At 48.7% G+C, this 26,418-nt stretch overlaps 1 protein-coding gene across 3 annotated transcripts in view; it reads right to left on the reverse strand.

The window, feature by feature from the left end:
* The window catches only part of KIF27 (kinesin family member 27), a 253,192-nt gene that overhangs the window by 142,937 nt on the left and 83,837 nt on the right, over positions 1–26,418 (reverse strand). For all 3 annotated transcript variants that reach the window (XM_033927630.1, XM_033927611.1, XM_033927620.1), the window contains one exon: positions 784–989. In XM_033927630.1, coding sequence (XP_033783521.1) covers positions 784–989 — 206 coding nt within the window. The remainder of the gene's footprint in view (positions 1–783; positions 990–26,418) is intronic.

The raw sequence follows: 26,418 nt of genomic DNA on the forward strand, positions 1-26,418 counted from the left end.
AATTGGTTAGAAATGCTATCAGAAACCCAAGAAAGATTACATTCTACACTGTCTACAGTTGGCGGATGATTTATGCCTTATAATATTTTAAAATCAAATTGCATACAACATTGGGAACAGTGGTGAAACTATTTAAAAACCAGACCATTTTCAAAAAGGAATAATCAGAAATAATTGGAATCATATGAAATTGAGGAGAGGAACAAGCAAAGGATGGTGAAAAAAATACTAACAGAATCCTGAAATCATAGCATAAGTAACATTTTTGAGAACATAATGATACACTAGATCACCAATAAGATGGCTGATAAGATGACAATGCTTTCAACAATAATCAGGCTCTAAATTAAATCCATTTACAGACCTGTCCATGGGTATTGGATATATAAGTTATTTTTGGGAGATTTAGCCCATAACCATTAAAATATATTACCTGTACTTTTATTTTTATTCTTTATTCATTTTAACACTTACAGTAAGTGAAACAGTATATAACATCCATTTGGTCTTACATACATCCCTTAATATTATACAAAACTCAGTTTCAAATTCCATATCCCTCCCCTTCCCTATTCAATAACATTCGTCAATTCAAGAAAAACATATAATAACCTCCCCACATTGTTACTCTCAAAAGAAAACCAAGAAATCCCCACCCCGTCCCCCCTTCCTGGATGTGCATATTTAAGGAGAAAAAGTTGATATTCAAACATTACAGTATTTTGTTAATGGCTCCCAAATATCCTGAAATTTCTTAATGCACCCCCGTTGTATGGCAATTACCTGTACTTTTAGCTTTGCTACATCCATCTTCTTCCGAAAGTCTTTCTGTAACTTTGTCCTCTGAGCAAAATCTCTAAGCTCTAAGTTCTCTAATTCCTGCAGCTGCTTTTGGGTTTCAGCTAGTTCCTTTTTCGCTTGCTCTGCTTCTTGTCCCAATTTGGAGATTTTCAAAGAATATCGTTTGTTTATGAAGTGAGCATCTTTACCTTAAAGGCAGAAAAACATCAGAAAATGACATGTGGGGATGAAGCGGGAAGGTACATCTACAAAGAAAAGTGTTGTGCATTATCTGGGTCTAGCCCTGCTCCCTTCACTTCTGCTTTCCCTATCCCTACTCTCTCCCATTTCAACTCTGAACTCTCTCTCCTTTCCACTTTCAACCATAGTCATGTTCTGCCCCTCCCTGCACACAAACTACAAACACTCATGCCAGTTTACCCTCCTTTTAGCTTTCTCTTTTACATACAAGCCCATCCCAGACCTGCCAAGTCGTCCCCTTTTGCAGGTCATCTTCCACACTCCTACTCAGGAGTTGGGATCTCTCGCTGAGTGCCTTCCCCTTCCAACAGCAGCAGCAGGAAATGTCTGCTATTGTGGGATCAGTCTTACTATGGGCTAGATTCACTAAGCCCACCAATCAAGTTCTGACCACTTAGCGACCCCTTTGCAACCCGATTTCCCTCTGACCTGATTCACTAACCTCTGTCCCGATCATCCTCCGATCCACGCATGCAAATGAGGGGGAAAGGCATTCAAATGTAGGCAGGTAGCGATTCACTAAAAAAAATGAGGGACACTGACTGGGCTGACCGATCCAAAAATAAGCGACTGCTGAGGACCAGTCGCTCAGGTCCTTTCCGACTGCCCTGCTTTCTGCCCCGATCCTGCTTCTCTGCCAGCCCTGATCTCCTGCTTCTCTGTCTGCCCCGACTCTCCTGCCCTTCCCTGCAGTGCAAGCCCGTTGTTTTAACCCGCGAGTTTAAAGCGTGTTAAAACCACGGATTCATGAAGTAAAAAAAAAAATGTTCCTCCCGACTTATAAAAGTTTCAAACGCGGTGCGTAGACTAAACTAAACTAAACCTTAGGTTTGTATACCGCGCCATCTCCGCAAGCGTAGAGCTCGGCACAGTTTACAGAGTTAGGATAGAAAGGAACTCCAATGAAGGGTTATAGGATAGGAACTAAGAGGGTATAGAGGGGCCAGGGTACCAGAGAGGGGGGAGGTGTTACATTTTTGAAAAGAGCCAGGTGTTTGCGGAAAAGTTGGAGGGAGCTTGAATTTCTGAGCGGGGATGTAAGGTTGTTCCAGAGTTCTGTGGTTCTAAAGGGGAGGGATGTTCCTAGTTTTCCTGCACGGGATATACCTTTTGTAGAAGGGAATGATAGTTTTAATTTTGGGGAGGATCTGGTGGAATTAGGGTTTGAGGAATTCCAAAAGAGTGGAATAACAGGAGGAAGAATGCCGTGCAGGATCTTGAAGGCTAAGTAGGCACATTTAAAGATGACCCTGGAGGGTACTGGAAGCCAGTGAAGCTTGGACAGGAGTGGTGAGACATGGTCGAATTTGCTTTTTGCAAAAATAAGCTTAGTTGCGGCATTCTGAATCTGCTGAAGTCTATGGAGGTTTTTCTTAGTTAGGCTTAAGTAGATGGAATTGCAATAATCCAATCTGGAGAGGATGGTGGATTGAACAAACATAGAAACATAGAAACATAGAAAGATGACGGCAAAGTGAGATTGATGAAAGCAGGATCTCACTTTCCTCAGCATATGAAGGCTAAAAAAGCATTTTTTTACCAAGGAGTTGAGGTGGTCATTGAAGAAAAGAGAAGAATCTATGATGATGCCCAGGACTTTGCTTGAAAATTCAAGCTGAAGAATGGGGCTGGAAGGCAATGGGATGGAGGTGGGTAAATGGTCTAATATTGGGCCGAGCCAAAGTAATTTTGTTTTGGACTCATTCAGTTTCATTGGTACAGAGTGGGCACAGGATTGGAGGTTCGTTATACATGCGGATATGTTCTCAGCGAGGTTAGTTAGGTTCGAGTCGGTCTCAAGGAGGATAAGGATGTCATCGGCATAGGTGTAGAGAGTTTCTAGGGGGGATAGATGGAGGAGTTTCAGAGAGGACATATAGATGTTGAAAAGAATAGGAGAGAGGGGTGAGCCTTGCGGGACTCCACATATCGGCTTCCAGGGGGAGGATGAGGTACCGTTTATATTAACGGTGTAAGAGCGGGAGCGTAGGAATTTCAACAACCAATCTAGGACAGGGAAGCTTATGCCTATTTCGGAGAGTTGGAAAATTAGAATATCATGATGAATGACGTCAAAAGCTGCGGAGAGGTCGAATTGTAGAAGAACAGCGAATTTGTTGCAAGAATGGAGTTGTTGAACCTTAGAGATTAGTGAGGCCAATAGGGATTCAGTGTGAAGTTGGGTCTGAAGCTGAATTGGTGGGATAGGAGAATAGAGAATCTTTCTAAATAGGATGAGAGTTGAGTGGATATGATAGATTCTAACATCTTGGTTAGGAGAGGGATGTTTGCTATTGGACGGTAATTGGATGGTATGGAGGGATCAAGGTCGGTCTTTTTCAGTAGAGGGGTTAGAGCAATGTGTCCCATTTCAGAGGAGAAAAGGCCCGATGTTAGGGCAGAGTTTATAAGTTTGGTAAGAGAAGCGATGGCCTGTACAGGGATTTTCTCAAATAGGTAGGAGGGGAAAGGATCCAAGGTACACTTGCAAGTTTTTAGTTTGAGGCAGAGTTTGGAGACTTGCGATTCGGAAACAAGCTCAAAGATAGTCCAGGATCTGTCGGCTGGAATGGGATTGGAGAAAGGTAGGGTAGGGTTGAAGTCAGTGGAAACCAGGGAGTTGTAGGAGACTGTAGGCGGGAAGGAGCATCTTAGGGTGGTAACCTTTTCATTGAAGAATTTTGCTAGAGCGTCGGCTGACGGAGACGAGGGGAGCAAGGTGGGGTCCTTTTTTGTAGTTAAGGAGCGCCAAATGTTAAACAACGCACTGTTCTGGTTGTTGGATCTGGAAATCTTATCACCAAAGAAGTTCTTCCTGGCTTTTTTTAGTGTTGAATTGTAAAGCTTAATATTGACCCTCCAGGTCTGTCTATCTGAAGGGGATTTAGATTTTTTTCCATTTGCGTTCCAAGGCGCATTTCAGTTTCAGTTCTCTGTGAAGTGGGAGATACCAGGGGGCCTTTTGGGGGTAGGAGATGGTTTTAGTGGATAGTGGAGCAAGGGAGTGGTAGATGGATTCGGAGAGGGAGATCCAGTTGCGCCAAATGGATTTTGAATCTGTAGGCTTAGGATTGGAGGAGAGTTGATTGAGGAATTTGGTCCAAAATAGATCGCTCGAAGTTTTTTTGCGGAAGGTTATGGAGTGGGAGGAGCGGGATGGGGGCTCAAGGTGTGACATGAAAATGGGGAGACAGGTAGCCCCTAAGAAGTGGTCAGACCAAGAGACTTGTTCCCAACGAGTGTCGTCGGTTGAAGTTTTGAAAGCAGTAAGATCAAGGAAACTGGTGAAGTCTAGTGTGTGCCCCTTTTCATGGGTTGGAGAAGAGGCAGGTGGGGGAAAACCTAGAGAGGTAAGGAAGTTGTTAAATTCATCTACAGGGGGAGAGGAGGGGGTTAATAAGGAAATGAATGAGCAGAGGATAGTGATTATAATGGGTGAAATATGGTAATGGAGAGTAGACTCTGGCATAGTGAGGAGGGGGTGGGGCGGCAGTCCACCCCAAGTGCCATCTTGATTAGGGCACGTCATCCTTGCTCCTCTCTGCCCCCCCCTGCTTCTTCCCTGCCCTGCACTACCATGCACACATGTCGCTTCCCTTCCCCGTACCTCTGTAAAGTTCCTAGTGGTGAACAGCAACCCTTAACCTACTGTAGTGCCTGCGTCGGCTCTTCTTCTGACATCATTTATTGGACCCATGCCTAGGAACTGATGTCAGAGGGAGAGCCCACGCAGGTGTGACAGCAGGTTGGGGGTTGCTGTTTACGCCAGGAACATTACAGAGGTATGGGGGAAGGGAAGTGGCGTGTGGGGCAGGGAGGATTGCCACTGCTCCGGGTGCCTCTCACACTTGCTACGCCACTGATTAGACTGAAGAAAGAATGGAACAGAACAGTGGGTGAGAAAAAATGGAAATTGGACAGTGAATACACAGCTGTGAAAGATCATTGCATGTATAATTAAATTACGATGTAATAGCTGTGGCTGGCGGGCTGTGTATTCATTGAGCAACATAATGCTGTGGATTTGAGAAACGGAAGAAGGGAACAGTGAAACTGAGTGAATAGAGTTGGAGGTGGACTTTTTCACTCCCGATTATCACATATAAGAACAACAAAGAGTGATTGAACAAGTTCCCTCTTCAGGACTGAAACAAGACTATTGATTAACATTGGTAGGCTAATGCTGCTAGGTTGTAATTGCTGCTAAGTTGTGAATGAGTGTGTGTGTGAAGGCCAATTATATTTCATGTGTTGGTGTAATAAGACTCATGATAACAAGGTATCATAGATTACATCAGTGTCTCGCAAACTTTCCAGCCGGCAGCTGGAAGGCACCCAAAAGTGTGCGGAGGCCCATCTGGCCGCAACCCGCTTTGGTGGAGGGATCCGGGACTTGCATGGAGAGAAGGAGAGATGCTGGCCAGGATAAGAGTCATCTGTGCTGGCCGACTTCCTACAGGATGTGCCTCTCACCCGACATGCTCAATTCCCACCCCCCTACCATCGCTGCAACAGGGATGGGCCAGGCACGTGCAGCAGCTGAACGCAGCCAGTCGACAAGCCTTCCCCCGAGATCAATTCTGACGTTTGAGAGAAGGTTCCGGCCCAGCCAACCCTGGGCCAGAACCTTCTCTCTGATGTCAGAATTGACATTGGGGGGAAGGCTTGTGGGTTGGCTGCGTGCAGTTGCTGCACACACCTGGCCCATTCCTGTTGTGGCGGCAGCAGGGGGTGAGAATGGAGCATGTTGGGTGGCAGGGTCGGCTTCGGCAGGGAGAAAGCTGTGGCGGCAGTTGTTTCAGTGGGGGACAGAAAGGGAAAGAGGAAGAAAAAGTTGGGGGGAATGGAGTGTGTTGTGTGGCAGGGGCTGGGGCGGAAGGCAGGGAGAAATCGGCAGCGGTGGCTTCAGCAGGGGGACAGGCAGGGATAGAGCCCAGGAGTTGACCAGCCCGCGTACCCCCAACAGGCAGGGAGAGAGGAAGAAAAAGTTGGATTTATGGAGGGACAGAGAAATATATTGGTTAGGGAATGGAATGAGATCTGGAGGAGAGGAAGCATGCAGGAGGCAGAAAGAAGGGAAGAAACATTGGCTGCACAGTCAGAAGGAAGTGCAACCAGAGACTCATGAAATCACTAGACAACAAGGTAGGAAAAATGATTTTATTTTCAATTTAGTGATCAAAATGTGTCAGTTTTGAGAATTTATATCTGCTGTCTATATTTGCACTATATTTTTCTATTTTTCTATAGCTGTTACTGAAGTGACATTGCATATTTTAAAGTCATCTGCCTTGACCTCTTTGAAAACCCCCCTGAATATAAATGATAATTAACATTTTCTCTGCATTCAGTGTGCTTTGTGTTTTTATATTTTGTGGTTACCATTATGTATTAATAAGATTATAGTGTGTGCATATGAAAAATAGATGGAAGAAATTACACTACAATTAATACTATTATGGGGTGGATTCAGGGGCAGAGTTTGGGCGGGTCTGGGGCAGAGTTTGGGCAGGTCTGGAGTGGAGCTTGGGCAGGGGTACTCGGTTGGTATTTGTTAGGCTTAGGGGGTACTTGGCTTGAAAAGGTTGAGAAACACTGTTTTAGAGGCTACCATTTAAAGATTTCCTTATAGCCCATGTATGATTGTCCTATAGATCCTATATACAAGGTCTTTTTTTATAATTATTTATTCATTTTCAATCTTACATCAAGTGTACAAACATTAAAACAATACAATTAAACATATCACTTGACAATCTTTCTATTTTATCTTATAATACATAATATACAAGGTCTGACAATTAAGTTTGTGAACTCATCCTAGAAAAAGTGCTACATACCTTTGCTGAATATCACTACAGTCACCTTCGAAGTACTCCCCTTGGGAAGTTATGCATGGATGCCAGTGCCTAATCCACCCTTCAAAGCAATTTTGGAACTCTTTTTCTAGTATGCTTATCAGAGCTGTCGTTGTATTACCCTTGATGTCCTGAATGTCATCAAAATGTATTCCTTTCAATATTTCCTTTATATTCAGTTAAAGAAAAAAGTCACTGGGAGCCAGATCAGGTGAGAGGGGAGGGTGTTCCAATATAGTTATTTTTTTTTCTGGCTAAAAACTCCTTCATAGTTATACTGGATATAATCTGTTCAGGACAGAAAGGGTAATAATAATAATAATAATTTTATTCTTATATACCGCCAAAGCCATGGTAGTTCAAGGCGGTTTACAATAAGAAAAGCTGGACAATCAGCAACATAGTTACAATGTAAAAATCAACGAATACATGTATACAGAATAGGAGAGATAATGAACAAAAAATTCTTAGGTAACAAATCGGTTAAACAGTTTCGTTTTTACTAATTTTCTAAAACTAAAATAGGTTGAGGAGTTCATAATATTACAGGAGAGGTTCTTGAAGATAGGAAGTGAGGTAAAATGAACAACTCAAACAGTGTGCAATCCTCACTCAGCAGGATAAACCATTCAAAACAGAACAGACCAACTTGTGACGTTCTTCAATTTTCTTTATTCAAAAACTTTTCTTTTTTCTTATCATTCTTGCTCCAATGCCCCGACGGGACCCGTTTCGCCAAACTGGCTTTATCAAGGGTTCCAGCAAGGAGCACTGTACAATATAATAAATTAAATTTGAGCATTGGAGCAAGAATGATAAGAAAAAAGAAAAGTTTTTGAATAAAGAAAATTGAAGAACGTCACAAGTTGGTCTGTTCTGTTTTGAATGAGTGAGGATTGCACACTGTTTGAGTTCATAATATTACCCAGACAGTCATTCAGTTTATATGCCTGGAAAGCTAGAGTTCTGTCCAGGAATCTTTAGGAAGAAAAGGAGGGGGAGTAGCGTTATATGTTAAATATCATATTAAAGCCACACAATTGCAGGATCTGAAGGGCAAGGAAGAGACACTGTGGATCAATTTGGAAAGAGGGAATGGTGAATATATTTATATAGGTGTGATATATAGGCTTCCTTCACAGATGGAAGAAGTAGATAGAGATTTAACAGTAGGCATTCAGAATATATCAAATGGGAAAGTCTTGCTAACAGGTGATTTTAACATGCCAGATGTTGATTGGGGTATCCCTATTGCGCGGTCTTCTAGAAGTCAAACATAAACATAAGTAGGGAGATCCTGGATTCTCTAGAAGGAGAACTGTTCCAGCAGTTGGTAAAGGAACCCACGCAGGATAGGGTCATACTGTACTTAGTGCTTACAAACGGGGAAGTGTTTCTTATGTTACAGTGGGTAATCATTTGGCATCCAGTGATGGTACAGTTTAATATTAAGATGGGTATAGAGAAGGCTCATTCAAAAGCAAAGGTTCTAGACTTTAAAAAAACTAACTTTATTCGGAGGGGGTTTACGTCAAGGAATTGTTGTCTGGGTAAGAACATCTGGAAGGAGTGGAAATGAGGTGTGAAACTGAAAGGAGCGATTGTCAGGGCAACAAACCTTTTTGTGAGGCAAGTAAGTAAAAGGAAAAGGAAAAGAAGGCCACTTTAGGGCTAGATTCACTAAGCAAACCGATTGTGTACCGATCGGTTTGCGAGCCCTTTGACACCCAATTTCCCTCTGACCCGATTCACTAATCTCACTCCCCATTCGCTCCGCTCCTAATCTGATTATCACATGCAAATGAGGGTAAACGGCATGCAAAGTAGGAAGGACCTTGATTCACTAAACAATTTAAGGCACACCGACTGGGCTGGCCGATCGAAAACCAAGCGACTGCTGAGGACCAGTCGCTCACTGAAATCCCAGCCCTGAAAAAACTGCTCTCTTCCACCCTGCCTGCCTGTGTGTTCAAGCGGCAAGCCTGCCTTTCCGTTCGCCTCGTTCTCCCATCATGCAGCTTCTCCCTTCCTCCTCCTGCTTTTGTGTGCAAATGCAGTTAGGAGGGAAAAAAAAGAGAGAAAAAAGCGGTGGCGAGGCAATACAAGCTCCCAGCCTGGCCATCGTTGGCCATTTCACCTCACTGGGACTGAGCTTTCCACTAGCAGCTTGAAAAATGTCTAAAGAAAGAAAAAGGCAGCACCGAGGTCAGCACAGGGAAGAGGAGGAGAAAAATACACTTTTAAACGCCATTCGGGCTTTCTCCTGCTCTCTCATACTGAGAGGAGAAACTCTGCTCAACTTGGAAAATGGGCAGTATTTGAAATTCACAGCCACATTGTATCTGTTGCTTACAACAGCTGAACCAAAGAGAGACAAAAGTGCCGCCTCAACACATCCAGTGCACCCCCACTTTCCCAAGGGTTAAAACACCAGAGGCAAGAAGGGGAGGGAAGGCAGAGGTGAAGATGCAGAAGGCCAGGCCTGGGCAGGGCTGCTTAGGCAGGTTCCCTGCTCCGGGAGTGACAGGCTGACATGCAGGGTGAGGGGAGAAGACTAGATAGACATCATTGGAATTTCTGAAACATGGTGGAATGAGGAAAGCAAATGGGATACAGCACTGCCGGGATTTAAGCTCTATCGCCAGGACAGGTCAGGACAGAAAGGAGGTGGAATAGCCCTATACATAAAAGAAACCATACAATCGACAAGAATAGACACAGCGGAGACGACCAACAAGCTGGAATCGCTATGGGTTAAAATACCAGGTAGAAAGGGACATGAAATAAAAATGGGCCTATACTATCGTCCACCCGGGCAAACTGGAGATATCGATACGGAAATGGAAGCCAAAATGAAACAAGAATGCAAAAACGGTTGCACAGTTATTATGGGAGACTTCAACTACCCCGGGATAGACTGGAGTCTTGGAAACTCAAAATGCGCTAGGGAAACAGAATTCCTGGAGGCTACACAAGATTGCTTCAGGAGCAGCTTGTTAGAGAACAGACGAGAGGAAATGCCACTTTGGATCTAATCCTAAATGGGTTAATGGGACCTGCAAAGGAAGTGGAAGTAGTGGGACCTTTGGGAAACAGTGACCATAACATGATCAAGTTCAAGGTTGAAGCAGGAATACCAAAAGGAAAGAGAACCATAGCGACAACTTTCAACTTTAGAAAAGGAAACTATGAAGCAATGAGGAAAATGGTAAGGAAGAAACTTAGGAACACTTCCAAAAAATGGAGGATGGTAGAACATGCCTGGTCTTTTTTCAAGGACACAGTGAGCGAGGCGCAAAATCTGTACATCCCCAGATTCAGAAAGGGGAGCAAAAAGAGTCGAATAAAGGACCCGATATGGATGACTAAAATAGCGAAGGAAGCGATAAGTAATAAGAAAAATTCATTCAGGAGATGGAAAAAGGACAAAACTGAAGGGAACTGGATAGAGCACAGGAAGTATCAAAAAGAATGTCACCGTGTGGTTCGAAAAGCCAAAAGAGAGTATGAAGAGAGGTTAGCCAGGGAAGCTCGAAATTTCAAACCGTTCTTCAGATATGTTAAAGGGAAACAGCCAGCTAGGGAGGAGGTGGGACCGCTGAATGATGGAGTCAGGAAGGGAGTAGTGAAAGAGGAGAAAGAAGTCACGGAAAGACTGAACATGTTCTTTTCGTCTGTATTTACGAATGAAGACACAACCAACATACCGGAACCTGAGCAATTCTTCAATGGAAATCAAGCAGAAAAATTAACATTCATGGAAGTGAGCCTTGAAGATGTGCGCAGGCAGATAGATAAACTAAAAATTGACAAATCTCCAGGTCCGGACGGAATCCATCCAAGGGTTCTGAAGGAACTAAAGGAGGAGATAGCAGAACTACTGCAGCAAATATGCAATCTATCCCTGAAAACAGGCGTGATCCCGGAGGATTGGAAGACGGCCAACATCACGCCCATCTTTAAAAAGGGATCAAGAGGTGACCCGGGAAACTACAGACCGGTGAGTCTGACCTCGGTTCCGGGAAAAATGGCGGAAGCACTGATAAAAGAAAACATCGATGATCACTTGGAAAGAAACAAACTTCTGATAACCAGCCAACATGGTTTCTGCAGGGGGAGATCATGCCTAACCAACTTACTACACTTCTTCGAAGGAATTAACAAACAGATGGACAGAGGTGACCCCATAGAGTGTGGCGCAGTGGTTAAAGCTATAGCCTCCGCACCCTGAGGTTGTGGGTTCAAACCCACGCTACTCCTTGTGACCCTGGGCAAGTCACTTAATCCCCCCATTGCTCCAGGTACATTAGCTAGATTGTGAGCCCAACGGGACAGACAGGGAAAAATGCTTGAGTACCTGAATAAATTCATGTAAACCGTTCTGAGCTCCCCTGGGAGAACGGTATAGAAAATTAAATAAATAAATAAATATACAGTGGTGCCTCACACAACGAACTTAATCCGTTCCAGGAGCAAGTTTGTTATGTGAAACGTTCGTTGTGTGAAACGCGTTTTCCCATAACAATACATGTTTAAAAAAATAATTCGTTCTGTAGCATAAAATATGCTAAGATGACATAAAAAAAGATAAATTTTTGGTTATTATTTTTATTTAGATACATCTAAAAACATAATTGTTTTTTAAAACAACACACATTTTTTAAATTTAAAGACAGACTAAGTAGAGTCTAATTTTACAGTGAGAGGGCAGAGTCTCAGCGGCAAAAACTGGGACTTAACTGTTCATTTTTTTTTTTTTTCTACCGTGTTTCCCCGATGATAAGGCAGGGCCATCAAATAAGACAGCCCCCCCTTTTTAGAAAAAAATGTAAAATAAGGCACCCCCCCCCCGCAAATAAGCCACCCACCGATACCTGCGCTTACCCGAATCGGGTGGTACGGTGGGTGACTCCGTGTGGTCCCTGGCACCCCCGACACGATCGGGGCAAGAGGGAGCTCAAGCCCTCTTGCCCCCCCGACTCCCCGACACGATCGGGGCAAGAGGGAGCTCAAGCCCTCTTGCCCCCCCCGACTCCCCGACACGATCGGGGCAAGAGGGAGCTCAAGCCCTCTTGCCCCCCCCGACTCCCCGACACGATCGGGGCAAGAGGGAGCTCAAGCCCTCTTGCCCCCCCGACTCCCCGACACGATCGGGGCAAAAGGGAGCTCAAGCCCTCTTGCCCCCCTGACTCCCCGACACGATCGGGGCAAAAGGGAGCTCAAGCCCTCTTGCCCCCCCGACTCCCCGACACAACCGGGGCAAAAGGGAGCCCAAGCCCTCTTGCCCCGCCGATTCCCCAACTCCCCGACAATATCGGGCCAGGAGGGAGCCCAAGTCCTCCTGGCCACGGCGACCCCCCTAACCCCACCCTGCACTACATTACGGGCAGGAGGGATCCCAGGCCCTCCTGCCCTCGACGCAAACCCCCCCTCCCCCCCCCGCCCGCCCCCCCCCAAGAACCTCCGACCGCCCCCCCAGCCGACCCGCGACCCCCCTGGCCGACCCCCACGACACCCCCAACCCCCTTCCCCGTACCTTTCTGTAGTTGGCCGGACAGACGGGAGCCAAACCCGCCTGTCCGGCAGGCAGCCATCGACGGAATGAGGCCGGATTGGCCCATCCGTCCCAAAGCTCCGCCTACTGGTGGGGCCTAAGGCGCCTGGGCCAATCAGAATAGGCCCGGGAGCCTTAGGTCCCTCCTGGGGGCAGGGCCTGAGGCACATGGTCGGGTTGGGCCCATGTGCCTCAGGCCCCGCCCCCAGGAGGGACCTAAGGCTCCCGGGCCTATTCTGATTGGCCCAGGCGCCTTAGGCCCCACCAGTAGGCGGAGCTTTGGGACGGATGGGCCAATCCGGCCTCATTCCGTCGATGGCTGCCTGCCGGACAGGCGGGTTTGGCTCCCGTCTGTCCGGCCAACTACAGAAAGGTACGGGGAAGGGGGTTGGGGGTGTCGTGGGGGTCGGCCAGGGGGGTCGCGGGTCGGCTGGGGGGGCGGTCGGAGGTTCTTGGGGGGGGGCGGTCGTTGGGGGGAGGGGGGGTTTGCGTCGAGGGCAGGAGGGCCTGGGATCCCTCCTGCCCGTAATGTAGTGCAGGGTGGGGTTAGGGGGTCGCCGTGGCCAGGAGGACTTGGGCTCCCTCCTGGCCCGATATTGTCGGGGAGTTGGGGAATCGGCGGGGCAAGAGGGCTTGGGCTCCCTTTTGCCCCGATCGTGTCGGGGAGTCGGGGGGGCAAGAGGGCTTGAGCTCCCTTTTGCCCCGATCGTGTCGGGGAGTCGGGGGGGCAAGAGGGCTTGAGCTCCCTCTTGCCCCGATCGTGTCGGGGAGTCGGGGGGGCAAGAGGGCTTGAGCTCCCTCTTGCCCCGATCGTGTCGGGGAGTCGGGGGGGGCAAGAGGGCTTGAGCTCCCTCTTGCCCCGATCGTGTCGGGGAGTCGGGGGGGGCAAGAGGGCTTGAGCTCCCTCTTGCCCCGATCGTGTCGGGGAGTCGGGGGGGGGCAAGAGGGAACCAGGCGGAGAGAGGGCAGTTAAGCGCAGTGCCTGCGCGGAAGGATGCAGCTCGGGCGACTTCGTTGTGTGAAACGAAGTTCGTTGTACGGATCAAGACATAAAGTTCGTTGTGCGCAGCGTTCGCTGTGCGAGGCGTCCGTTATGCGAGGCACCACTGTACCTTGATTTCCAAAAAGCCTTTGACAAGGTGCCTCATGAACGATTACTCCGGAAACTGAAGAACCATGGGGTGGACGGAGACGTACATAGATGGATCAGAAACTGGTTGGCAGGTAGGAAACAAAGGGTAGGGTTGAAGGGCCACTACTCTGACTGGAGGAGGGTCACGAGTGGTGTTCCGCAGGGCTCGGTGCTCGGGCCGCTGTTATTTAATATATACATAAATGATCTAGAAACAGGGACGAAGTGTGAGATAATAAAATTTGCAGATGACACCAAACTATTTAGGGGAGCTCGGACTAAAGAGGACTGTGAGGAATTGCAAAGAGACTTGAACAAACTAGGGGAATGGGCGACAAAATGGCAAATGAAGTTCAACGTTGAGAAATGTAAAGTATTGCATGTGGGAAGCAGAAACTCGAGGTACAACTATACGATGGGAGGGATGTTATTGAATGAGAGTACCCAAGAGAGGGACTTGGGGGTAATGGTGGACAGGTCAATGAAGCCGACGGCACAGTGCGCAGCGGCTGCTAAGAGAGCAAATAGAATGCTAGGTATAATCAAGAAGGGTATTACAACCAGGACGAAAGAAGTTATCCTGCCGCTGTATCGGGCAATGGTGCGCCCACACCTGGAATACTGCGTCCAGTTTTGGTCGCCATATCTTAAGAAGGATATGGCGTTACTCGAGAGAGTTCAGAGAAGAGCGACACGTCTGATAAAAGGGATGGAAAACCTTTCATACGCTGAGAGATTGGAGAAACTGGGTCTCTTTTCCCTGGAGAAGAGGGGAGACTTAGAGGGGATATGATAGAGACTTATAAGATCATGAGGGGCATAGAGAGAGTAGAGAGGGACAGATTCTTCAAACTTTCAAAAAATAAAAGAACAAGAGGGCATTCGGAAAAGTTGAAAGGGGACAGATTCAATACAAATGCCAGGAAGTTCTTCTTTACCCAACGTGTGGTGGACACTTGGAATGCGCTTCTAGAGGACGTTATAGGGCAGAATACATTACTGGGATTTAAGAGAGGATTGGACATTTTCCTGCTGGAAAAGGGAATAGAAGGGTATAAATAGAGGATTACTGCTCAGGTCCTGGACCTGTTGGGCCGCTGTGTGAGCGGACTGCTGGGCAAGATGGACCTCAGGTCTGACCCAGCAGAGGCATTGCTTATGTTTTTATGTTCTTAGAAGAGGAAGGCGCATGTGTCGCAATTGCTCAACAGCGATCCATGTGTGTAGTTGTGGACGTGCTTCCGACTACATAATTTGAATGCAGGAACTGTTGAGGATCAGTCGCCCAACCACACTCGGCCACGGATCGCACTCAGATGGCCCCAAAAAAATGAGGTTAGTGAATCTAGGCCTTGGTTCTCAAAAGTAGTAGCTGAGAAGGTAAGGAATAAGAGGTTAGCTTTCATAAACTACAAAAGAATGCAGAAAGAGTAAGACAGGCAAAAATATCTGAAAAAGTTAAGAGAGGCAAATGGAAGAAAGTTAAGAGATGCAAATGGAAGAAAAAATAGCAGACACTGTAAAACGGGGAGACAAGACATTTTTTTAGATTATGTTAGTGATAGGAAGAAGTGCAAAAGTGGCATTGTAAGACACAAAGGTGAAGGGGAGGTATATATAGAAGCTGATAAAGAAAAGGCCGAATTGCTTAACAAATATTTTTGTTCTGTGTTCACGGCTCAAGGGCCGGGAGCGGGACTGCTGAAGACAAACGTGAATAAGGATGGAGGAGTAATAGACCCTGATCGATTTTCAGAGGATTGTGTTCGTGAGGTGCTAGCTAAAATAAAGGTAGACAAAGCGATGGGGCCGGATGGTGTACATCCGAGATTGGTGAAGGAACTTAGGGAAGCTCTGGTAGCTCCACTGACTGACCTTTTCAATTAGTCTCTAGAGTTGGGAGTGGTACTGGAGGACTGGAGAAGGGCGGATGTGCTCCCTCTTCACAAAAGTGGAAGTAGGGAATTATAGGCAGGTAAGTCGGAATTCTGTGGTAAGCAAATTAAGGGAAACGTTTTTAAAACAGAGAATGGTCAAGTTTCTGAAATCCTTTAAAGGACTGGAGGCAACATGGATTCACCAGAGGTAGGTCTTGTCAGACAAATCTGATCAATTTCTTTGACTGGGTGACAAAAGAATTGGATAGAGGATATGCGCTTGAAGTGGTGTATTTAGATTTTAGCAAAGCCTTTGACAGTATTCCACACAGACGTCTAATAAATAAATTGAGTGCCCTTGGGATGGGTCCCAAAGTGACAGGCTGGGTCAGGAACTGGTTGAGTGGATGGCGACAGAGGGTAGTGATCAATAGAGATTGCTCTGAGGAAAGGGATGTTAACAGTGATGTGCCTCAAGGTTCTGTTCTTGGGCCTGTTCTTTTTAACATTTTTATAAATGATATTGCTGAAGGGTTGTCGGGTAAGATTTGCCTCTTTGCGGATGATACCAAAATCTGCAATAGAGTAGACATGTTGGATGGTGTGAATAACATGAAGAAAAACCTGGTGAAGCTTGAAGAATGGTCTGAAATTTGGCAAGTAAAATTGAATGCTAAGAAATGCAAGGTCATGCATTTGGGCTGCAAAAACCAGAAGGAACGGTACAGTTTAGGAGGTGAAGAACTTATCCCAGGACAAGCAGGCAGGTATTCTCACTAGTGGGTGATGTCATCCGACAGAGCCCCGATACGGACGTCTCACAAGCATATTTTGCTTGAAGAAACTCAGAAGTTTTGAGATGCCTGCACCGCGCATACGCCAGTGCCTTCCCGCCCAATGGTCCGGGCGTGTCTCCTCAGTTCTTTTCTTTCCGCGGAGCTGAGAAGATTTAATTCAATTCTGCGCTGACTGAATTCCCGTTCTTTTGCCTTCTATTGCCGCGGTTTTGAGTTTATTTTACTCTTTATCGTGTGTTTTATTTCTTTGGTTTCTTTTTTCAAAAAAAAAAAATTTCTTCCGGCGATTCGACCGGGTCGGCCGCGTGGCTCAGGCCTCGCTCCTTCAATCTTGCGGCGGAGCTTTTTCGGCATATGTCCCGGCCAATTACCGGTTTTAAAAAGTGTAGCAAGTGCCAGCGTGCGATTTTGCTAACGGACCCGCATCGACGCTGCCTGCAGTGTCTTGGTCCGGAACATTTCCCGAAATAGTGCCGGCCTTGTTCCACTCTCACAGCACGGGCGTTTAAGCGTCGCTGTTTTTTGTGGGAGTCGATGTTCAAGATGGAAGCTGCGAAGGAACCTTCAGCTTCGACTTCGGCTGGCGCTTTGCCTGCATCTACGAAGCCCTCCACCACTCCTGCTACACCGGGTCTACTGAAGCCGGCTTCGTTTGTCCCGGTTTCGACCCCGCCTTCGGCGCCGGTGCCTTCCTCCGTCTCCTCGGAGCTGGTACCGCCTCCTCCCATTCCACCCGTGGTTCTCAAAGTGCCGAAGGCTTCCAAGCAAAAGCACTCGACCACGAAGGAGCGCGAAGACCGTGCAGGAGGCCCCCCTTTTGGTGCGGATCCCTCCTTGTCGGCTTCGTTGCGGTCCCTTTTGGAGGCTCAGTTTGTCGAGCTCATGACAACCATGGGACCCAAGTTGATTGCAACGATCCAGGGTGACCTCCCGGTTCCGATTCCGGGGGGCGGACCGCCCCCTCCTCCTCGCCGGTCGCTCTCGCTGCTTGGCGAGGAGGAGCGGCGATTGGCGGCCGGTCCCTCGAGGCGGGCCTCCTTTAGTAACATGCCCCCTTTAGAGCCCAAAACGCCTCCGGACGAAGAGGTGTGGAATCCCTCTTCGGGTAATCGAAGCCCTGGGCATCGCAAATCACAGGAAGAGTTCTTCCACACTCCTTACCAAGCCTGGACTGCATCTCGAGAGGCGGCGAATCTCCCGCCTCTGCGCTCTACGGCCTCGAGTCCCATCTACTCGTTAGAGGCGTCTGGGGACCATTCTAAGCATCGTCACTCTAGATCCCCCTCCAGACACCGAGAGGGGCATCGGTCCAGACATTCCTCACGGCACTCCTCGCGGCACTCTACAGTATAACCGCAGAAGAAGCTGCCGCGAATGGGGTATTCTTCGTCGGACATGTCTCCTCCGCAGGGGCCGGAGTTCGAGGAGCCGTGTGTCTCTTATTCACCCTGTCGATCCCAGGTCTCTGTGGATCCCGAGGCCTCGACTTCGTCCAGTCCTTCTCGTAGGCCTGTGCTGGCAGATCAATTGTCCTTTTCCTCTTTCCTCAGGCAGATGGCGGATGACCTGGACATTACTTTGGACTCCGGTTCTCGGTACTCCAAGGAATACCTCGACACCATGCATTTGCCTAATCCTCCTGCGGAGTCTCTTCGCCTGCCTCTGCACAAACTTCTCGACCAAACGTTCATGAGATGTTTTGAAACGCCATACTCTATTCCTGCGGTCCCTGGCAAGTTGGATGCCCGGTACCGCACGGTTCATCACAAGGGGTTCGAGGGCTCTCAACTCTCTCACCAATCCCTGCTGGTTGAATCCTCCCTCAAGCGGTCTCATCCATCCCAGGTGTACGCCTCGGTGCCTCCGGGTCGCGAAGGCAGAACAATGGATAAGTTTGGGAGGAGAATATACCAGAACTCGATGATGGCTTCCAGAGTTCTCAATTATACTTTTCATTTTGCAACTTATTTGGAGTTCTTCCTGCCTGTGCTTCGGAAGTTCACACCTTACATTGAGTCTCAGGCTCGCTTCGAATTCGAAGAAGTAGTTGCCTCGCTGTCCCAGCTACGTCTCCAGTTGATGCAATCCTCTTACGATGCCTTCGAGCTTTCGGCACGGGCTGCCGCCTGTTCCATGGCTATGCGTCAATTGGCATGGCTTCGAACCATTGACATGGACCCGAACCTCCAGGACCGACTTGCCAATGTTCCTTGTGCAGGAGCAGATTTATTTGATGAGTCCATCGAGACCGTGACGAAGAAGCTATCTGACCATAAAAAATCCTTTCAGTCCATTCTTCGTCCCAAACCTAAGCCGCAACAGTCTCGTCCTTCTTGGCCGCCCTTGATTTATCAACGGTGTTATACACCTAGGCAGGCTCCGGCTGCGAGACAACCAACAAAGAGACAGCCTCCACAGAAGGCTCAACAAAAGCCTCAGCCTTCTGCTGTCTCCAAGGCTCCTCAGCCTTTTTGACTCTCTCTTAGGGAGCATAACCAACCGCGTTCTGCCATCCCCTGTTTTCCCCATTGGGGATCGCCTCCATCACTTTTTCCATCGATGGACGGCTATCACCTCCGACCTCTGGGTCCTTACCATCATCAAGGAAGGGTACTCTCTTCAATTCCATCGGGTCCCCCCGGACCACCCTCCAAGAGAGTATCCTTCCAACTTGACCCAGACCGCCCTTCTTCTTCAGGAAGCTCAGGCTTTGCTCCGGCTTCGGGCCGTCGAGCCAGTCCCGGTGGACCAACACAACCAGGGATTTTACTCCCGGTACTTCCTCGTTCCCAAGAAGACAGGCGACCTGCGACCTATTCTGGATCTCAGGGTCCTCAACAAGTTCTTGATCAAGGAGAAATTTCGCATGCTGACCCTTGCTTCTCTCTACCCCCTCCACGAGCAGAACGACTGGTTATGCTCTCTGGATCTCAAGGAGGCCTATACTCACATTCCCATTCATCCGGCCTCTCGCAAGTTCCTCAGATTTCGGGTGGGACATCTACATCTGCAGTACCGAGTGCTTCCGTTCGGCCTGTCCTCGTCTCCCAGAGTCTTCACGAAGTGTCTGGTGGTAGTGGCCGCTGCACTCCGGATCAGGGGTCTTCAGGTATTTCCCTACCTCGACGACTGGCTCATCAAGGCCCCCTCGGCTCCAGAGGTCATCTCGGTGACCCTGACCACTATTTGCTTCCTACAGAGTTTGGGCTTCGAAATCAACTTTCCCAAATCTCATCTACAGCCTACCCAGTCTCTCCCCTTCATCGGGGCGGTCCTGGATACCATTCGATTCAGAGCATTCCTTCCTCCTCAACGCATGGATGCTCTTCTTCATCTCTGCCAGTCGGTGTCTTCTCACCAGTCCATCTCAGCGAGACACATGATGGTTCTCCTGGGCCACATGGCCTCTACAGTTCATGTGACGCCGTTCGCCAGACTCCATCTCAGAATTCCTCAGTGGACCCTGGCATCTCAGTGGGCTCAGGTGTCGGATCCGTTGACTCGACACATCATCGTCACTCCTGCTCTTCGGCAGTCTCTGCTTTGGTGGATGACCTCTTCGAATCTATCCAGAGGTTTGCTCTTTCACACTCCTCCCCACCAGAAGGTGCTCACAACCGATTCATCGACCTATGCGTGGGGAGCTCATCTGGATGGTCTTCGCACTCAGGGATTCTGGAACAGTGCAGACCGACTCCATCAAATCAATCTTCTGGAGCTCAGAGCCATCTTCAATGTTCTTCAAGTTTTTCAACATCTGCTTCACGACATGGTGGTCCTCATTCGCACAGACAATCAGGTCGCCATGTATTATGTCAACAAGCAGGGGGGCACGGGCTCGGCCTCCCTCTGCCAGGAAGCTCTCAGAGTCTGGGATTGGGCGGTTCACCACAATGCCTTCCCTCAAAGCATTCAGGGGAAGGACAATGTCTTGGCAGACAACTTAAGTCGTCTCCTCCAGCCTCATGAATGGTCACTCCATTCCAGCCCCCTTCATCAGATCTTTGCACAGTGGGGGGGACGCCTCAGATAGACCTCTTTGCTGCTCCCCACAACTTCAAACTGCCTCAGTTTTGCTCCAGGATCTACACTCCTCATCGTCTCGAGGCAGATGCCTTTCTGCTGGATTGGGGAACTCGCTTTTTGTATGCGTTTCCTCCATTTCCTCTCAATCAAAAGACTCTGGTCAAGCTGAAGTCCGACCATGCCACCATGATTCTAATAGCTCCCCGGTGGCCCAGATAACCTTGGTACTCCCTTCTACTTCAACTCAGCAGCAGGGAACCATTCCTTCTTCCAGTGTTTCCTTCACTGCTTACTCAGCATCAAGGATCTCTACTTCATCCCAACCTGCAGTCTCTCCACCTGACAGCTTGGTTCCTCTCAACGTAACTCCTCACCAGTTTTCCCAGGCGGTGAGGGATGTATTGGAGGCTTCCCGGAAGCCTGCTACTCGACAATGCTACTCCCAAAAATGGACTAGATTTTCTTCCTGGTGTGTGTCTAATTCTAAGGAGCCTCAGCGAGCCTCCCTCTCTTCTATATTGGACTATCTTCTACACCTGTCTCAGTCTGGCCTCAAGTCTACATCTATACGAGTCCACCTGAGTGCTATTGCGGCTTTCCATCAGCCTCTACAAGGGAAACCTCTCTCTGCTCATCCTGTGGTTTCCAGATTTATGAAAGGACTTTTCCATGTCAATCCTCCTCTCAAACCTCCTCCAGTGGTTTGGGATCTTAATGTGGTCCTTTCTCAACTTATGAAACCTCCTTTTGAGCCTCTCAACAAGGCTCCACTAAAGTTTCTCACTTGGAAAGTGGTTTTTCTGGTGGCCCTCACGTCTGCTCGCAGGGTCAGTGAGCTTCAGGCCTTAGTGGCGGATCCACCTTTCACAGTGTTCCATCATGACAAGGTTGTCCTCCGCACTCATCTGAAATTCCTGCCTAAAGTGGTCTCTGAATTTCATCTCAACCAATCCATTGTGCTTCCTGTGTTTTTTCCAAAGCCTCATTCTCATCCTGGAGAATCAGCTCTTCACACTCTGGACTGTAAACGTGCTTTGGCTTTCTACTTGGATCGCACCAAACCACACAGAACTGTTCCTCAACTTTTTGTCTCCTATGATCCAAACAAGTTGGGACGACCTGTATCGAAACGCACCATCTCCAACTGGATGGCGGCTTGTATCTCTTTCTGCTATGCCCAGGCTGGATTACCCCTTCCCTGTAAGGTCACAGCCCATAAGGTCAGAGCAATGGCAGCCTCTGTAGCCTTCCTCAGATCGACACCGATTGAGGAGATTTGTAAGGCTGCCACTTGGTCCTCGGTTCATAATTTCACCTCTCATTATTGTCTGGATACTTTCTCCAGAAGGGATGGACAGTTTGGCCAAACAGTGTTACAAAATTTATTCTCCTAAGTTGCCAACTCTCCCACCATCCCATTGAGGTTAGCTTGGAGGTCACCCACTAGTGAGAATACCTGCCTGCTTGTCCTGGGATAAAGCAATGTTACTTACCGTAACAGTTGTTATCCAGGGACAGCAGGCAGCTATTCTCACGTCCCACCCACCTCCCCTGGGTTGGCTTCTCTGCTAGCTACCTGAACTGAGGAGACACGCCCGGCCCATCGGGCGGGAAGGCACTGGCGCATGCGCGGTGCGGGCATCTCGAAACTTCTGAGTTTCTTCAAGCAAAATATGCTTGTGAGACGTCCGTATCGGGGCTCTGTTGGATAACATCACCCACTAGTGAGAATAGCTGCCTGCTGTCCCTGGATAAAGCAATGTTACTTACCGTAACAGTTGTTATCCAGGGACAGCAGGCAGTTATTCTCACTAGTGGGTGATGTTATCCGACAGAGTGAGTGTAGGCCTCCTTGAGATCCAGATAGCAAAACCAGTCATTCTGCTCGAGGAGGGGGTAGAGAGAAGCGAGGGTCAGCATGTGAAACCTCTCCTTGACTAGGAATTTGTTGAGGACCCTGAGGTCCAAAATGGGTCGCAGATCGCCCAATTTCTTCGGAACAAGGAAGTACCGGGAGTAAAACCCCTGGTTGTGTTGGTCCACAGGGACCGGCTCGACGGCCCGGAGCCGGAGCAAAGTCTGGGCTTCCTGAAGAAGAAGGGCGGTCTGTGTCAAGTTGGAAGGATACTCTCTTGGAGGGTGGTCCGGAGGGACCCGATGGAATTGAAGAGAGTATCCTTCCCTGATGATAGTAAGGACCCAGAGGTCGGTGGTTACGGCCTCCCAGCAATGATAAAAATGATGGAGACGCCCTCCGATAGGAAAAACAGGGGGAGGCAGAACGAGGCTGGTTATGCCCTCGACGAGACAGTCAAAAAGGCTGAGGAGCCTTAGGGACAGCAGACGGCTGAGACTTTTGCTGAGCCTTCTGAGGAGGCTGCCGCTTTGCAGGTTGCCTCGTAGGAGGGGCTTGCCTTGGCTGATAACGCCGCTGATAGATCAATGGCGGTCGAGAGGGTCGAGACTGCTGAGGCTTAGGCTTCGGCCTAAGAATGGACTGGAAGGACTTTTCAAGATCAGACAATTTCTTCGTGACCGTCTCGATGGATTCGTCAAAAAGATCCGCCCCAGCACATGGAACGTTTGCCAGGCAGTCCTGAAGATTCGGGTCCATGTCAATGGTCCGTAACCAGGCCAAATGGCGCATCGCCACAGAGCAGGCTGCTGCTCGGGCCGAGAGCTCGAAAGCATCATAGGCAGATTGCATCAACTGAAGATGAAGCTGGGACAGCGAAGCAACCACCTCCTCAAACTCAAACCGAGCCTGGGACTCGATGTAGGGTGTGAATTTTCGAAGCACAGGCAGAAAAAATTCCAAGTAGGTGGCAAAGTGGAAATTATAATTCAGGACTCAAGACGCCATCATAGAATTCTGATAGATGCGTCGTCCAAACTTATCCATGGTCCTGCCCTCATGGCCTGGAGGCACCGAAGCATACACCTGGCCAGGATGAGACCGCTTGAGCGAGGATTTGACTAGGAGGGACTGATGAAAAAGCTGAGGTCCCTCGAAGCCCTTATGATGCACTGTGCGGTACCGAGCATCTAATTTTCCAGGGCCCGCAGGGATAGAGTAAGGAGACTCAAAGCACCTCATGAAGGTCTGGTCGAGGAGCTTGTGTAGAGATAGGCGTAAGGACTAGGCCGGAGGACGAGGCAAGTGCATGGTATCGAGGTACTCCTTGGAGTATCGAGACCCAGCATCGAGGGTAATGTCCATATCATCCGCCATCTGTCTGAGAAACGAGGAAAAGGACAGTTGGTCTGCCAGCGCCGGTCTTCGAGAAGGACTAGAAGAAGTCGAGGCTTCGGGCTCCACAGAAGCCTGTGAGCAACAGGGCAAGTAAAACACCTCGGGGTCCTCGAACTCCGGGCCCGGAGGAGGAGACCCAGCCGAAGCAGAATATCCCATCCGAGGCAATTTTTTCTGAGGCAAGACGGTCGAGTGCCGAGAGGAATGCCTCGAAGAGTGTCTGGATCGATGCCCCTCTCGATGCCTGGAAGGGGATCGAGCCCTTCTGTGAGAATACTGATCCCCAGAAGCCTCCAAGGAGCAGATAGGACTCGAGGCCGTCGATCGGAGAGGCGGAAGAGACGGCACCTCCCCAGAAGCCACCCAAGCTTGATAGGGGGTTCGGAAGAACTCGTCCTGCTTCCTGCTATGCCCAGGACTGGAAGGCCTCGAAGGTGGACGCCACACTGTGTCATGGGGCGGGGTAATAGGCTCCAAGAGAGGTAAGTCGCTAATTGAAGCTTTCCTCGAGGGAATAGGCTCCAAAGGAGGCATATCACTAAGGGAGGCCTTTCTCGAGGGAATCGGTTCCAAGGGAGGCACTGCGCCATCCGAGGGCCGCCTCGAGGACCGGACACTGCCCGTCGCTCCTCCTCGCCGAGCAACTAGGTCAAGCGGCGCGGCGGTGGAGGAGGGGGCGGCCCGCCCCTCGGAGCCGGAACTGGGAGGTCACCCTGGATCGAGGCAATCAGCCAGGGTCCCATGGTGGACATGAGTTCCACAAACTGAGCCTCCAGAAGGGACCGCAACGAAGCCGATATGGAGGGATCCGCACCAAAAGGGGGCCCTTCCGCACGGTCTCCGCGCTCTTTCGGTGCCACGTGCTTCTGCTTGCCAGCCTTCGGCACTTTAAGCACCACCAGTGGAACTGTAGGGGTCGATACCTGTTCCGAGGAGATGGAGGAAGGCACCGGCGCCGAGGTTGAGACCGAAACCGGTGTGAACGAGGCCGGTTTCAGAAGGCTCGAAGCAGCCGGGGAGGCAGAGGGCTTCGCCGACGGAGTCGAAGCACCAGTTGATGTCGAAGCTGAAGGATCCAACGAAGCTTCCATCTTGAACATGGACTCCCACAGCAGGCAGCGGCACTTAAATGCTCGCGCCGTCAGAGTGGAGCAAGGCCGGCACGATTTCGGAAAGTGATCCGGACCCAGACACTGTAGGCAGCGTCGATGTGGGTCCGTAAGCGAAATTGCGCGCTGGCACTTGCTGCACTTTTTAAAATCGGTGATCGGCCGGGACATAGGCTGGAAAAGCTCCGCCGCAAGGTCGAAGGCGCGGGGCCCCAGCCACGCGGCCGACCCGGTGTCGGAAGAAAAAAAATTTTTTTTTTTTTTTTTTAAAAAGAAATCAAAGAAAGAAATAAACGCACGGGAGAGCCAAAAGAACCCAACCCGCGGCAATAGAGAAGGCAAAAAAACAGATTCAATGGGCGCAGAATTGAAGTAAACTTCTCAGCTCCGCGGAAGAAAAAGAACTGAGGAGACACGCCCGGACCATCGGGCGGGAAGGCACTGGCGTATGCGCGGTGCGGGCATCTCGAAACTTCTGAGTTTCTTCAAGCAAGACATGCTTGTGAGACGTCCATATCGGGGCTCTGTCGGATGACATCACCCACTAGTGAGAATACCTGCCTGCTTGTCCTGGGATAACAACTGTTACGGTAAGTAACATTGCTTTATGTGCACTACGGAAGAACGGGACTTGGGTGTGATTGTATGTGATGATCATAAGGTAGCCAAACAGGTTGAAAAGGCGACGGTGAAAGCTAGGAGGATGCTAGGTTGCATTGGGAGAGGTATGGCCAGTAGGAAAAAGGAGGTATTGATACTTCTGTAAGACTCTGGTGAGACCTCATTTAGAATATTGTGTACAATTCTGGAGGCCACACCTTCAAAAAGATATAAAAAGGATGGAGTCATGCCAGAGGAAGGCTACTAAAATGGTGTGTGGTCTTCGTGATAGGGCGTATGGGGACAGACTTAAAGATCTCAATCTGTATACTTTGGAGGAAAGGCGGGAGAGGGGAAGATATGATAAAGTCGTTTAAATACCTACGTAATATAAATGTGCTTGAGTCGAGTCTCTTTCATTTGAAAGGAAACTCTGTAATGGGAAGGCATAGGATGAAGTTAAGAGGTGATAGGCTTTGGAGTAATCTGAGGAAATACTTTTTTACGGAAAGGGTGGTAGATGCGTGGAACAGTCTCCCGGAAGAGGTGGTGGAAACAGAGACTGTCTGAACTCAAATGGGCCTGGGATAAGTATGTGGGATCTCTCAGAGAGAGAAAGAGATATTGGTCACTGTGAATGGGCAGACTAGATGGGCCATTTGGCCTTTATCTGCCGTCATGTTTCTATAGAAAGTGCCGTGTGAGCTGATGCATTGTTGTCATGCAAAAACCATGAATTGTTGGCAAAAAGTTCAGGTTGTGTTCCTCTAACTATTTCACACAGCCTTTTCAGCACTTCCAAATAGTAAACTTGGTTAGCTGTTTGTCCAGTTGGTACAACTTCATAATGAACAATCCCTCTAATATTATAAAAGATTAGCAACATCATTTTGACTTGATTTGTACTGGCGGAACATTTTTGGTCATGGAGAATTGGCCAACTTCTATTGTGCACTTTGAAGCTTTGTTTCAGGGTCATATTGGTACACCCATGTTTCATCACCAGTTATGCAAAAACACAGTGGAATTGTCCTAATCAGAATAATGTGCACAAAGTGTCCTTTTTTTCATGCTGCAGAACACCCAGGTTACTAAAATACATACACAGAATCTTCAGGGTCAATGACACATAAGCTACAGGATCAGTAACATACAACTTACAGAGGATTGA

The sequence above is a fragment of the Geotrypetes seraphini genome, chromosome 1, assembly GCF_902459505.1.
Source record: "Geotrypetes seraphini chromosome 1, aGeoSer1.1, whole genome shotgun sequence".
Taxonomy (NCBI): domain Eukaryota; kingdom Metazoa; phylum Chordata; class Amphibia; order Gymnophiona; family Dermophiidae; genus Geotrypetes; species Geotrypetes seraphini.